Source organism: Mycteria americana, chromosome 5 (assembly GCF_035582795.1).
Source record: "Mycteria americana isolate JAX WOST 10 ecotype Jacksonville Zoo and Gardens chromosome 5, USCA_MyAme_1.0, whole genome shotgun sequence".
NCBI classification, from domain to species: Eukaryota; Metazoa; Chordata; class Aves; order Ciconiiformes; family Ciconiidae; genus Mycteria; species Mycteria americana.
Window position 1 is genome coordinate 50985168 of NC_134369.1, and position 15921 is coordinate 51001088.

Consider the following 15921-nt stretch of genomic DNA (forward strand, 5'->3'; position numbering starts at 1 on the left):
GAAAAAAAAATCTGCAATATACTGCAGATTTACAAGTGATTTTTCTTTCCTATTTGCTTATTAGGATCAGAGCGTAAGCCATATTAATTGATTAAAACTGCTTCATTTCTCTGTCCTCAGGGCATAGGATTTTGAATGTCTGTTCTTAGGATTATGTTTATACTTGTGGATGTACACATGTTGGTGATACTTTTAATACATTAACATTTTCTAGTATATAAAAAAGGAATGCTTATTAGTATTCTACACAGGGTGGAAAGTTGCCATTCTAAGCTGCTAGATGCCATCACTTTTCAGAACTGATGTGGTCAGAACTACTGATTATTGTTCTTTTTTATAGCCTAAAATACTTGTGGTCTTGACTAAGCTAAGCAACTGTGCTCCATCGTTCCTTCAATATGGGTCATGTTTCTAAACCTCCTGTTTTCCTTACTATCCTGAGAATAATCCTCAGATTTTCTACTTCTTTCTTGACAGAAAAAGTATTCCAGACAACTCTATAAATGCAAAGCAAAGTGGAATAAATGCACAATATTCCCATTTTTCTGCCGTGCTGGGTGTGTCTCATTGCACGTAGCTACTTGTGTTTTTCTCTTCTGAATTTAAATTCTGATCTAGAGTTCACAGACCTCCCTAGCCTGGGGTTATCTGTAGCTTTACAAACGTATTTTTCATTCCACCATCTGGCTGCCTGGACAGGAAAATGTAGAACAGAAGGACCAGGAGGTGTCTAGGAGAAGCCAGAGCGTGGCACTGCAAGGCTAGCGGCTCCCTCAGGGCCAGGCACCAGGAGCCACAGGGGATCCCCCCAGGGCAGCAGGCAGGGCCTGGCAGCCCATTCCATCCCGCCGGCCCAGCCAGGAGCCGGGCAGCCCTGGCTCAGTCTCAGCCCCAACCCCAGGCACTGGGCACCTCCCTGGGGATGGGACGGTCTGAGGCTGGGCCTGGGTGTCAGGCTTGGCTTAGTGCGGCCCATGGCCAGGCCGGGCAGGGCTGTGGGGAGCTGGAGACCAGCCCCAGTGTGGCGGTGCTGGGCCAGGGACTGATGGCCCTGGGGGCTGACATGGGGTCCTGGGCTGTGGGCAGGGTGGAGGGAGGTCCTAGAGGAGGCCAGGCAGGGGCAGTCAGGCCTGTCAATGCCCTCAGCCCTGACAGGCTCCTCTAGGAGGAACAGCAAGCTGGGAGCCAAGCGTGGCCACAGCACAGACAGTGACCTTGCCAACAGGACACAGTCCTGCAGCATCTCAGCAGGATTGGGCTGGTGATATTGACAGCCCCAGCAAGGCAAGGAATCAAATCAGGTCCAGGGTCCAGACAGGAAGAGCAAGAGACACCTGGAGACAAGACTACAATGAGGTCCAAGGTCTATCAAGGAGACAGGACCGGAGAGAAGACCAGAGACAATGCTAACTTCCACATAGATCCAGAGTCTACCCAGGAAAACCAGTCAGCAAGACAGTGCTGCAGGAATCAGGCTGGGAACGGGTTCAACTTTTAAATAGCTCCTATGGGTTTAGGTGCCCAGGCCTGAGCTGACCCAGAGCCTCGGAGCTGTCACAGAGGGTGAGTGGTGCTGGGGTGGACAGAGTGAAACAACTAACCTGTGATTGCAGACTTCTAGCCAGCAAATTCCTTAAATATGCTAGAAACTACAATGTGAACGATGTCACCTTGCTTAAAGCATAACTTTTCAGAGCGAAGCCAGGGCTCATGGAAACACCATGTGGTTAGCTACAGTCCTTTTTCTCGCCAAACTCTTACTGTTGATGTTCCTGGCTCAGAACGTGCAAGCCAAGTCTCGAAGCCCAGGAAGCAATGCATCCAGACCTGGAGCTCTTCCCAGCCTGAAGTCACATGTTCTGTTCTGTTTCCTTCAAGGCTATCAGGCCTTGAACGAGAGGAGTCCCTTGCTTCTCTCATTCAGGGTTCAAACCCAGAAACCATATATTAAGCAGTTCTTACTTATTTTGAAATCTGCTCAGCACATCTACAACTTCAGTATCAGCCTTGCCATTTCTTCGGTCTGCAAGTTGCCATTTTTGATCCCTTAGAAATAGCTGGGAAGATATTTATTCTTTCCATTAACACTTTCTGGTCAATCATTGCTGCCACAAAGCAGTTGACATGCCAAAGCTTCTAATGCCAATATATACATGCATGCTCTTTTTCCTACTAAATAAAAGGTAATTCAAAATACTTTGCCCTCAGTGAAAGAGCAATGAAACAAATTACCTTTCCCCTAGTTTAAGAGTCTGAAACACAATTACTATGGAGTAGCTAATGCAGGGTAAGTATTAGTAAAGGTAAGTAGCATAAGGATACCTTTAGTACATCAAATGAATGAGTATGATTTGGTTTATGAAAACTCACTGAAATGACTCAAATCTTGGGACTACTTATCTGCCCACCAATAAAACTATTGTTCCTTTGCTTAGTCCACACACAGTGATACATAAAAAGTAACGCTGAAGCTGGAATAAAAGTGGGGGAGAGGGAGGGTTGCAAGAGAGTACATTCAAGAGGTTGCAATAAATCATCCCAGCAGTACTGTCATTAAAGAGGGACTACACATCCCTAGTCTCTTTCTGCTAACCAGGTCACGTCGTGAAAAGTAAGAACTCCTCTGTTGTGCTCCAAGTCATATTAGGTCATCAAGATTGGTTGTGAGAAAACAGAGATTAAGCTGGAAGAGGATTTTAATGCTGCTGCTGCTCAAAGTTGACAAGCTGCCTCTGGACAGTGTCAGGCAATGTTGTTTGCTGGATGAAACACCTATGGCTTGTAACCACTGCCTGGAAATCAGGTGTAGAATAGACCCATGACAGCTAGGAGACTTGGTCCAAAAGAAGACAGAGATTCCTTTGGTGATATATTTGTTTTGCTAGATGGCTTTGTACGCCTCTGTGTCACCCTGTGTCAACCAAAATATTTCTTTGCCAGAGCTGAAAAGAACTGAGATTTTAATGCCCTATTGCTAATACAGCATAGAGTGTCCCCAGGACAAGCTGGATACTTTGGCAGTAAGAACAAGAAAACCAGCAGAGAATTTTAATTATCCTGGGAAAACCCTGTAGGCAGTTGTAGCACTGTCTGAGTTTTGTAACATGTACCACATTAGGTGAAGGTTATTAAGTGGCTGATTACTCCCTTTGGGTAGAGCACCCAAGGCAAGCCTAACTCCGCTAAACTTTTAGTTTTGTTTGGTCTCTGATGTATCTGCATTTCATTTTTAAAAATTATGGCCATGTGGCTACAGCAGTGTAAATCACGGAAACCACAACAGCATGAGAGGAAACAAGGAGGCAAGTCCTGAAGATCCCAGCAAGTGCTCCCCTGCAGGATGGGTGGGCACTGAGGCGTTGTTTCCAGATCAGGGAAGGACCAGTGGGATTGTATGGAGCAGACAGTAAGGATCCCTGAGCTTGCACCACAACCTTGGTCCCCATTCTTATGAGTTGCCCTCAGAGATTAGTAAGCCTTTGGAGTATTATGAAATGATACAACTGTGTCCCAAAACTGATATGATGGATGGGTGAGAATGTGTGTCTTGTCTATGGTCCCCAAAACAGGAAGACAGGCCATGCCTCATGAATGCCAGTCAATATTGCCCTGGATGTCTTAGACGACAACAAAGGGGTAGCCTAACCAGTAGGTTGTTTTGCGGATTGTAGCAACTGTGGTAATGTTGCACTTGCTGACCCTGAATTACTATGCCACACAGGATATGGGGTGGCTAGCTTCCACAGGGGACAGGATGGGATTGGACAGGACGGGATGGCATAGCAGCCCAGAAATAGGTGTGCTTTCACCCTCAGAACCTGTACTAGCTTGTGGCTTTCTTCTTCATTAAATTTGTCATTAGCCCTTGGCTGGGAAAGAACACGATCCCACTGCTGAGAGATGGCAAGCCTGAACACATGGGTAGCAGCCTCCAGCAACTTGGTCTGGCTTACACTGTACTGGAGTCTCTGACCAAAGTGGTGAACAGTTACAGAGCTCCATGTCTGACTTGACAACACTGAGTCACACCTTTTCCCTTGCCTGTGCCTCAGTGGAGTGTACAGCTCCCTCATTCATCAGCCCTGAAATGCAGTGATCTGCCTGTGACTTCATTTTTATTTAGTCACATTGGTATGGACACCAAAAAGTGGTGGTGGGTGGTGGCTCTTAGGGCTGCAGGGTGAGATACAGATATGAGCAGTGTGCCAGAAGGACTTGACTGAGTGGGGCACGGGACAGCCAGCATTCCCAAGGGAATTCCATGCACTGCAGCGTGAAGTTGCCTAGGGCACTCTGTGGTGGGCGCTTCAGCTTGTCCCCTCACTGGGACACCCATAAGGATACCCCTATCCTAAACAGGATAAATGTATTGGATGGGATTCCTCATTTACACAAGATCTAAGCACTAACATACGTCTGCAAGATCAGGATTTATATTGTATTTCTTTATGGGCACAGTATTATTTGCTCACCTTAAAAAGATACATTGAGGGCATTAATTATATTTAGGAAACACATACTAATAAACTGACTTAAATTACTTTTAAAGAGTTATCTCAAAATAATATCTATCTGATGTGTTGTACTCATAACTTTTGGATGACTCTGATCTAGCTGGAGGGGAACTATTTATCCAAGAAGACTGTGGTCTAATTTTTTACTGTGAGTAGGTTACTTTTTCAGGTTTCATCCTCCCAAGGTTACCAACATTTTTGTTGACATTTTGTTGACATTTTTCTTGTTGTGTACCTACACATGCACAAAATCTTCATGAAGGAGAAAACACTGGCATTTAGTTGAAAAAAAAAAAGTTAAAGGAATTGAGGCAAAGTATTAAAGAACTTTCTTTACTGCCTCATTGAATTAAACACTAGTCTCTTTTTTCTCTCACTACTTTTAAGTATTTGTTTTTAGCAAGAGAATCTCTTGTTTATGAAGAAACCCAGAATTAAATGAGTACTAATGAGATTTTTTCAGCTTTTAGTATGTCTGTCAGACACAGAGATGACTGCTCCAGTGTGGGAAGCTCTGTGCCATGTCCGTTGTAAACTTGTGTCCCTAGCAGTGACCGAAGTGGGTTGCTACTTCAAGTGGCAATAATTCCACCTTATTTCTCCCAAGGTTAGATTTTTTCTCCATTTTTTCTTTGGTGAAAGGATTTTATCTTTTCTGATAACGTGGAAAATGTTGATCTCTCCTCTTCATTTTGACCTCTTTTATCATGCGATTTTCAAAGTCACTCTTCTGAATTTTCAGTGCTTTTTAAAACTGCTTTACATTTAGTGCGTACCCACTTTGCAGTTAGTGAATTTTTACTGGGTGTAAAGACCTGTTTAATTTCACTGCTTTTGCAGCTGAGTTAGAATTGCGCTTACACAGCCCGCTCCCTCCTCCCTTCTGCAAAGATGCTAGGAGAAATGACCGGGGTGAGACCTCGCGCCGCCGCGCCTGGAAACGGCTCGGCGGGCCGGTCCCGCTGCCGGCCCGGCGCCGGAGCCCAGCTCCGCGCCGGCACCTCTCGCCCGGCCGCCCGCCCTGGCGCGCTGGGCAGGCAGCGCGCTCGCCCCGCGCAGTCCCGGCCGCCCTCGGCAGGTGGCCCCGGCGCCCCGCGGCCGCGCTGGGACCCGCCGGCCGCGGACAGGAGCGCGGGGAGCGGCGCTGCGCGGGTGGCGGGGTCCCGGGCGGCGCGGCCGGGCTGGGCGCTGCGGCGCTGCCCCGCTGGGCGCCGGGCACGGGCGCTGCCGGGGGACGGGCCCGGGGGACCCCGCGGGAGGGGTGCCGAGGAGCGGGGCCCAGATCCGTGTGGGGCGGGGAGCGGCAGGGAGGGGTGGCCGGCGGGGCGGGCGAGGGGGCCGGGGCGAGGAGACGGAGCCTGGCCGAAGGAGGGGGCGCGCAGGGTTTGCTGAGACCTTTCCTGTCCCCGCTGAGGGAGGAGGCGGCGTTGTCCAGCAGAGGTGCCGCCTTTCCCGAGCAGCTTCTCCCGGCGGGGCAGCGTCGTCTGCCCCCGCAGCGCTGGTGTCTCCTCCCTTCCCCTCGGAGAAGCGAGGGGCAGAGCGGGAGCGGGCTGCGGAAGATGCTGTGCCGGCCGGTAGCCTTCCAGTTGCTGCTGGTGCTGTGCAGCCAGGGCACAGAGAGGTGTCCTTCAGCCTTCTGCGAGTGTTCCGACTGGGATGACTACAAAATCACTTGCAGGGACATCCACTTCATTCCCAGCCTTCCGGAGGACACCCAGACCCTGTGAGTACATTAGGATGGTTTAGGGGAGACACTAGCCGGTTGTGAGTATTCATATGTTGCAAGCAGAAGATGCTCGCAGCTAATGCCCTGTGAGATGAGGGAGGGAAGTGTGGGAGGGGGGAGTGCTGTGATTTACCTGGGCAGTACAGCATAGCGAGAACGGCAACGTGGGGACTCTGTGTGTGTCAGGGAGACGTAGGAGAAGTGACTCAAACCTTATAGAGATGTGAAGAGGTGATTGTCTGTTGGGCCTTAAAAGTTCTGAGCAGGATATGGGAAAACGAGTCACTGGGCTGTTTGTGGGCAAACTGAGTGGAAGGCTGGCTTCTGTGTGGCATGTGCCTGGGGGGTGAGGGGAAGGAAGGATAGATCAAACACAGTTTTGTATTTAAAAAAAGAATAGGAATTGGATGTGCCACCTCGCAAACAGTTCCACGAAAGCTTCTGTGCACTTTTAGCTTCTTTGCCAAAGCCTGACAAAAAGAATCCATGGGAACTGAGAATCCCAATATACCGTCTGGGAGACAAAGTACTTCAGATAAACAAAAGTGTGGAGCATGGGATAGAGCAGCAAATTTGGAGCTTGCCAAAGTGATAGAGCAATTCAAGTACCTAAACCTAAGTGTTTAGTACCATTACAGGCACGGTAGAATATCTTGTCTGGGTTCCTGCTGCCAGTCCAGAAGAGTGTCCTGTGTCGCATCTGTCAGCCCCATAGAGATATACCAGATAAATACTCTAGGGAAACCGAAATGGCACCAGTCAGCTATAACTAAGCAGCTGAATCACTCCTGGCTTTTACTTTGTCTCATAAGGCACAAAATGCTTCTAGTCTCCAAGGGAAGGTTCATTTGTAAGGAGATGACTTTCTGATAGAATAAACCAACTCAAACTCAGTTGATTTAATTGCAAGATAAAACAATAACAGGTTGATTGGTTTATGTCTTGATAATGATTCTCGGGACTTTATTTGAAAATATGAGCCATGAAGTTATTTGAACTTATTTGAATGGACTTCTCAAGATTTTTTAACACCTTAAAGTAAAGGCTTAGCAAATTGATCACTCACCTGAAAAGACAGAGAAAAAAATATTTATGTTATTTCCATTATTTATGCATGCCTTTAATTTTTTTGATGATTAGACTGCAGTATTTCAGTTGATAAGATTTTAAATTATATGGGTTTTGGTTTGGTTATTATACTTTTGTATATGCAGTTTATTTAGTTTGAAATTGCAGTAATGTTACTATATGTAACATGTAGTATATTATTTGAAATCTACCATGGCAAGCTAGAAAATAAAGCAGTTTCACTTTGTAGGAGAAATATGCCTTCAAGCAGGCATTTAAAATATTTAATAGAAACAATGAGATCACATAATGGAGTTGGATACTTTCCTTGAGAAATGCTGGTATGATGGCTGAGAAGTACCTCTCCACATACAGCTTCACAAATAAAGCACTTCGGCTGCTGGCGTTCTACTGTTTTAAACACCTGTTGTAATGGGGGCTCCAAGATCACAAGCCACTGTTTTTAAAAGACAAAAACACCCAGTGAAAATCTTATTTCCATGGAAAAAGAAATTAACAAAACCAATTGAGAAATATTTTTATATTTATTTTGGGTGTATTTTAATAATCTGTACCAATTGGGGTGACCCTTGCAAACATCTCAAGAACTGTACTCCCTACCATAGTCATTATAAGACAAAAAAAAAATCCAGGTAATGACAACTGTGATTTTATAGTATATGGTAGAAAAGGTAGAACATGCGCTGTATAGTCTGATTTGAAAATAAATGGGAAAATTCTCTAAGGAAATGAGGAAAACAGAGCTCTTTTCACAAAAAAAAAAAAAGGCATTTTTTATTTCAGTTTGCAGTTTTCTCTCTGGATAAGGTGTGTATATTTTCCTTCTGTGTTATTATTTTAATTGCTGAAGTCTGGTGGACTGTATCTAATTCTGTAGTCACTTGCTCTCGGCAAATGACTTAATCTTTCTTTCCCTCCATATGTTAAATGGGAGTCATAACAGTTACTTGTATCTGTTTTTCATTCAGAGTGCTTTCCGATGCTTCAGACTGACCTACTTGCATGTGGAGGATAAAATAACACAAGGAGTTTTCCTGAGAGATTGTAAGATGTGTGCCTCTGCTTCCGTCATGTTTTGCATCCTTCTGCCTTACACCTGGCAACAGTTCTGAATTAAAGACAAAAGATTCCAAAATAATTTAAGTTTCCATTAACCTTAAGAACAAATGACCACTTCTTTTGAAGTACGTAGATGTGCGTATCTGCACATTGTGCGTATCTGCACATGAAGTATGTAGATGTGCGTATCTGCACATTGAAACCCTCTACAATTTTCCCCAAATCCCACAACTTTGTTACTTTAGGTTGTCATGGTTTAATCCCAGCCGACAACTAAGCCCCACACAGCCGCTCACTCACTCCCCCCCCCGTGGGATGGGGGAGAGAATCAGAAGAGTGAATGTGAGAAAACTTGTGGGTTGAGATAAAGACAGTTTAGTAGGTAAAGCAAAAGCTGCATGTGCAAGGAAAGCAAAACAAGGAATTCATTCACTGCTTCCCATTGGCGCTCAGGCATCTCCAGGAAAGCAGGGCTCCATCATGCGTAACGGTTACTTGGGAAGACAAACACCATCACTCTGAATGTCTCCCCCTTCCTTCTTCTTCCCCCAGCTTTATATGCTGAGCATGACGCCATATGGTATGGGATAGCCCTTTGGCCAGTTGGGGTCAGGATAGCCCTTTGGCCAGTTGGGGTCAGCTGTCCTGGCTGTGCCCCCTCCCAACTTCTTGTGCATCTCCAACCTTCTCAGTCAGTAGAGCATGAGAAACTGAAAACTCCTTGATTTATAGTGTAAGCATTACTTAGCAACAATTAAAATATCAGTGTGCTATCAACATTATTCTCATACTAAAGCCAAAACACAGCACTATACCAGCTACTAGGAAGAAAATTAACTCTATCCCAGCTGAAATCAGGACAAGGTTAAGTGACTTTGCTTCTTGGTGGTTATGCATGAACCTCAAGACTGCCAATTTTAAAACTTTCTTATGTTGCTATTCGGTTTTGTAGGGTTTGTAAAGCTAAGAGACTGGTGAGTCTAGGAACACTTTGCCAGCTTTTGGAGATGATGAGCTCTTTTCAGTGCACAGGATCTTGAAACTCCAATTAAAGTTTCATTCTGATTATTCAGTCAGGACTGTTCTCATTTCTCTGCCCTACTTTAAGAGAGTGGAGTAAGCCGCCTTTTAACAATCCATGCTTATAAGAAATTGCAAAAAATGTTTATTTCCAAATTCTTTTAGTGGAAAAGTGTCATGAACTTCAGCTAGGAAAGTGTGTTTGTTTTAAACCATTTTTAATGTATTTGTCCAAATATAGTTAATGCAGGTGCTTATCCAGAACGGCTGAGTGCACAAATATTGTTCTTAGAGGTGCTTTTTTTCAGTACAAGATTTTTTTTTTTTAGTTTTTCTGTGAAGTAAACAAAATAAGTAGAAAGAAAAAGGTTTTGTGTATTACAGGCGAAGCTTGTCTTGTTGCCTGAAGTTAAGGATTATATACTCATACCATACTACGGTACTGGTATCGAAATACAGTACTAAAAATATGAAATTAGGTATCAATAACTTTGTCGCATCTGTAATGTTTTCATGCCTCTCTCTGCACGGCTGACACCTGGCCTGGTCTGGTGCCATTTTACCCCTGTCTGGCCCTCCTTTGCTTCTGCCTCTGCCTATCCTTGACTCCACTGCTCCTTCGTGCTGCGGCAGTGGCACTCCATTCACAGCACTGAGGGGACCCCTGTCCCAGCCCCTCGGCTGGCAGTGCTTTTCTCTTTCACCAGCACAGTGCTGGAACAGGGCAAGGGTTGGTGCTATGACCTCCTCCGTGTTTGGTGGAATATGCCGGGGGAGATCCTGACCTTTCAGTGCAAGGAGAACCACTAGGAAGTGGGGGTTAATGACTGTGAAGAATTACCTACACTTACAGATCACCAAAACCCCACTGAACTTCTGTCCAAAGATATAATTGCATCATAATACTAGAATTATTGTAATACTTTTCTTGGCATCATTATGATGAAATATTCAGATGGTATCACTATCCTAGCATCATCTCAACACAGTTCCCAATGCTTTTCATTCTATGAATCTATTATTAGTTGCTTTTAATGATTTTTTCTTTGGCAATAAAACTAATAAAATTTTGCTTCTTATTTATTTGTGCTCTACATCACTTGCATTCACTTACTAAAATAACTTCAGCTCCCCTTTCCATCCCCAATATCCTCAATATCCTCGCTTAAGTTTTCCACCACTTAAGAACAGCCATAGCAAATCAGTCCAATGGCTCTCATCTGATGCAGTATCCTGTCTCCAGGATTTCCCTTCTCTTCATTTTCCTTAGGTATCTGCATATAGAAGTCATACGTGGTACTCTCCATGAATAGTGTCCCAGCTTTCAATTATTTTTACCTGCAGGAAGTTTCTAAACTTGGTGTGGTTTTGTCACTGTAGTAACCCTCGAAGTATTACTCTTCTGTGTCTCTTGAGTTTCATGTCTGTGCCTCATTCAGTTGTCTCTTGAGCCCATTTCAGCATCCATAATATCCTTCGGCAATGAGTTCCACAGGTTTAATAGAAGTTGCAAGAACTCTTTTTTGTTGTCGTTGTTGAAAATGCCACATTGTCTTCCCATAAGCAGCTGCATATACAACATTTTCAGGTCCATGTTATGTCCCTTAAGCCTGCTGACAATATTCTCATCTCCTCCCTATACCTTCTATAGCAAGCCAACAGTATCCTGTGTTCCCTCCCATAAATTTTACTCAAAGCAGTCACATCTGCTGCCTTAAACCCATATATATATATGACTGGACAGAAGGCAGCATCTCCTGAGTTCAGAGCTGTGTGAGGGCTGAATGATTATTCCCCATAGAATGGATAAGGGCTGAGCCCTCCCTGCCTTTTTTCTTTTTTTCTTTTCTTCCCTTTTTTTTTTTTTTTTTGGAAGGGATGCTGATAAGGTTTCTATCCTGTACCCAGGTGCTATTTTCACATCACCATAATCAAATTTGGTTGAAATTGGACAAGGGGGAATTAGGGTGGGACAGTGGAACTGGCAGATAAATAGACACAAAAACAGTACAGTCTTTAAGAATATGTTCTTTACAAGAGGTATTGAGCTACGATTCTGCATCTGCTCCAGGATATTGGCTGTAGGTAGGATACTGCTTTTTGATATATGCAAGGTAGCTCACCCTTCAGGGGCAAGGAGCCCTGACGTACGTGTGTGTATTATGTTGGTAAGGGTGAACATGTGGATATCAGGATAACAAGATGTAGTGAATCAGCTGGTCTGTTTAGTTCCCCATGCTGTTGTCAGCTTTTGATGAAAGAGATACAGAAACTGTGTAACATATTTTACACATTTACAATGTGATATTTAGAACTAGCAATGATATGTCAAATATTCATAAATACTTATTGATAAAAATGTTTTTTTTTTAAACTGGAGAGCAAAATACGTAGGGACTTAACAGTTTTACCTGTAATAACTGCATCACTGGCATCAACATTTTTTGTAAGCTTAATGAGTAGTTTGGAGCATTTCGAATTCACAGAAGCTACAACTAAAACCAAAGGAGATGATGTCTCTACTCGTTGTGGTTTAACCCCAGTCGGTAACTAAGCACCCCACAGCCGCTTGCTCATCCTCCCCTCCCCCGCCCCAGTGGGATGGGGGAGACAATCAGAAAAAAAAGTAAAACCCGTGGGTTGAGATAAAGGCAGTTTAATAGGACAGCAAAGGAAAATAGTAATAATAATAATGATAAAAGAATATACCAAACAAGTGATGCACAATGCTATTGCTCACCACCTGCTGACTGATGCCCAGCCCGTCCCCGAGCAGCGATCGCTGCCACCCAGCCAGCTCCCCCCCAGTTTCTATACTGAGCATGACGCCATATGGTATGGAATAGCCCTTTGGTCAGTTTGGATCAACTGTCCTGGCTGTGCCCCCTCCCAGCTTCTTGTGCACCTGGCAGAGCATGGGAAGCTGAAAAGTCCTTGACTTAGTGTAAACTTGGCACAACTAAAGCATCAGTGTGTTATCAACATTATTCTCACACTAAATCCAAAACACAACACCATACCAGCTACTGGGAAGAAAATTAACTCTATTCCAGCCGAAAGCAGGACACTACTTTATCTTGAAAATAAATTAAACTGATTTAAAATATTTGCCCCCAAATCTTAGTCTTGGGAATTGTCTGAAATTCAAAGATATTCTGACTTCAGGTAATTATATCATGATCTTTTTATAGATTTCATTACTTCGGAATTAAGTATAGAGCCTCATAAATACATCTTCATAAATAACCTTGCAACATAAGCACATAATTATTATCCCTATTTTAATGATGAAGTACCAGGAGTCTAAAAGAACAGGAAAAACACTGACATGGTTAAACAGACAACTGAAGGAAGCTATTAGGGCGTCCTTCAGAAAATGGAAGTCATGCCCAAATGAGGAAATCTTTGGAAACTTGAAGTAATACAGTACAAAAATATTTTGAAGAGAAACTTGTAATATCATAAAAACTCAGTATAGTCTTTTAAGCACAAAAGAGGGTAAGTCTGAAAAACTTCTATCAAACCGAAGTGTCAGTATGAAGCTGGTTTGAAACAAATTGAAAAATTGAACAGAATTAAATTCCCTGAGCCAGATAATACTTGTGTAAAAGTTCCAAAGACATTAAAATACAAAATTGCTGTATGGCCTACTGTAGTATGTAACTTACCGTTTAAATCAGCCATGGTGACAGAGGAATGGAAGGTCACAAGTGTAGCATAATTCTTTAAAAAAAGTGCTTTATGGAATACCTTGGGAACTAAAGGCTGGTAAGTCATCTTCTTTGGAAGACTGTGAAAAATAGGAAGGAATCAATCTGATTTTCATAAAGGGAAAGCTCACCTCACAAATATATATGCTAGTTCTTCAAAGGAATCAGAAATATGTGAATACATTGATTTTTGAACTCGCATTTTCAAAAAAAATCAGCAAGGACCTTAGGAACGACTTGAGACAAATTAGCTGTTAGACATAGGAAAGAAAGCTGTTTTATGGATTGACAGCAGGTTTAAGCAAGGAGAAAAAAAGGTGGTAACAAACTCTTAATTTTCAGAATACAGAGAATGGAACTATGACATCTAACAGTCTCTGTGTAGGCTGCTCCTTGTTTAGGCTGTTCCTAGTTTCTTTTAATCTGGGTGTTGTAGTAAGCTGCTCATAGATATGCTGTGATCTTGATGAGTGAGCTGCCATCAATACATGCCATTTTTATATCCTGCTATTTCTCCTCAATAGCCTGCCACCAGCTATTATCAGTAGCTGAAAAGACAAAAATCTTACTGTTCCCTTTGAGTGACCCTAATTGCTCTTCGAGTGAGCAGGAATTACACAGATCCATTGCAGGGAGACTAAAACCTATAGTTTACTGGTTTAGCTTCATAAAGGTTGATAATGCAGCTTCTTGCCCGCATCTTTTAGAAACTGGCCTCATAAGATTTCAGTAAGATGTGATCTTAATTACATTGTAAAAAAAATATTTGGGTTGTGAATGACTTAACATCTACTGCCATTTAACTGTAGCAAAAAGAGCGTGTTTGCTTTCTAACAACTGTTTAACTCACTGTCTGCGAACAGTCACATGGTAAAATATGTTATAATAAAATGTTCGGTGCTTGTTTGTGAACATCATTTGTTTTCCCTTCTTAATAAGTTGTAGAGGCATAGATTTCAAGGCCAAGAGGGCTCATGGGAACATCTAGTCTGACATTCTGGATGATAAAAAGCATAAAACTTCCCAATAGGTACGGTTAATTAGAGCTCCTTCTCCTTTTTTATTTTTTCAGGGGTAGAAAAATCATATATTGTTGGTTTAAAAATAATATTAAGAAGAATCATATTAAAAAGAATTCCATACAACTTTTATCAATTTGTTCAAATGCTCAGTCATCCTTGCTTTGTGTCTGTGTTTGTGGCTACTGCTGTGCGGTACAAAGTAGGGAAGTGTATTTAGGCATTGAATTTACGCACTTTGAATTGTCACTCTGGAGTGAATTGCCGCTCTCTGCATTGACTCCAAGAAATCCAGGTTTCTAATTTTGATCCTCTGAACTGCACATAAGAAAAGTGCTAGAACTATCCTGGAGTAAATGGTTGGGATAAACTTTTTCTCTCCCAAGACAAAATCTGGGCAACTGTAGCTTTATGCCACTGGATTTTGTGGGGTCTTTACCTGTCAGATGAAAGAGCCCCGCATTCTCACAGTTAACATGATCAAATTGCTCCTTTTTGTTTTGATAAATTGAACAAGTTATGATCCTGGTGTCTTCCATTGTAAGGCATATTTTTCAATACTTTATTTTAATCTGTGATTCCTTTCTGAACTGTCTCCAACAGTTCTACCTCCTTCTTAAACTATGAGCATTAGAATTGAACTTCCCATATGCTTTATTAAACATGTTTGGGCATAGAGCTCCAATCAGTTATCCACTGAGCATAAACCTGAAGTCATTTTCAAAGTCTTTGTTTTTGAGAATAGTGTCCGCCCAACCTGTAATAAAAATTTGCAGTTTGCTGTTCTTACAAACATTTTTTTTCTGCTCATCTATTTCAATGCACATTGTCTGCTTTACTCAATTTACCAAATGTTCCAGCTCTCTGTTTATCAATGACTTGTCTTCTTCATTATTTACAATTCTCACAAAATTTGTTCTCTGTTTGAGTTATGTAATTCAGCACCTTTATCAGTCTCCTCATCAGAAAGTCTGCTTTCCTTTTTTGTTGAATCTGGCAATATTTGTTGTTCATATAGGGATTGTAAGCAATTTGTTCCCCTCGCCTTCTTTCTCTCTCAGGCTGTTGTAATGCAAACAACTCCTCAGCTGAAAGATTTATTTTATCAACTTAATAAAAACAAGATGGTGCCATTATTTAAAAACCATTTCTGGACTTAAACATCACAGTCCAAATCTGAATATTCCTGTTAAAACAGAACCTTTCGCATAAAGATCTAATAATCAATGGAGGACAAAGTTTGCTGAAACTTTCAAATCTTCCTATCTTTGGAGTACTTTTTTCATCTTGCACAGGTAACTATTCCCTTCATTGCAAAAACAGAAGATTGGTATAATGACAGTGTCACTGAAAGGCATTTTCGTGTAAGAGTTGATCACAGTATAGCAATTTTCCTTTTTCTCTCTCCCTAGATTTTCTCGTTTCCTGATCCACCTTCCTCTCATTACTGAATTATTTTAGAAGTAGCCTATGACATCATTAACCCATGGAAAAATATTATCAAAAAGCACCTCAAAAGGAAATCTTGTTAAGAGCAGAGGAATGGTTGTACTTGGTCAGGCCACAGGTCCACCTAGTCCACTACCCTATTTCTGGTAAAGTCCATGAGCAGGTGCTGAGAGAAAAGTATAAGAAAAAGAGAAGTGAGTATTATACTTTCCCCTAATATTCTCCTAACCTTTAACAATAAAGGGATTCATGACCTAGATGTTCTTGTCCCTATGCAGAATCAACTATTTTCATGTTGTTTCTGAAAGATGTTGTGTTTCTAAAAGCTTGCAGAG

At 42.6% G+C, this 15921-nt stretch overlaps 1 protein-coding gene across 3 annotated transcripts in view; it reads left to right on the top strand.

Annotated features, from left to right (window-relative positions):
• Positions 1–6038: 6038 nt before the first annotated feature.
• Positions 6039–15921, top strand: part of TSHR (thyroid stimulating hormone receptor) — a 73088-nt gene continuing 63205 nt past the window's right edge. For all 3 annotated transcript variants that reach the window (XM_075501528.1, XM_075501529.1, XM_075501530.1), the window contains exon 1: positions 6039–6237. In XM_075501528.1, coding sequence (XP_075357643.1) covers positions 6074–6237 — 164 coding nt within the window. In that variant the 5' untranslated portion in view covers positions 6039–6073. The remainder of the gene's footprint in view (positions 6238–15921) is intronic.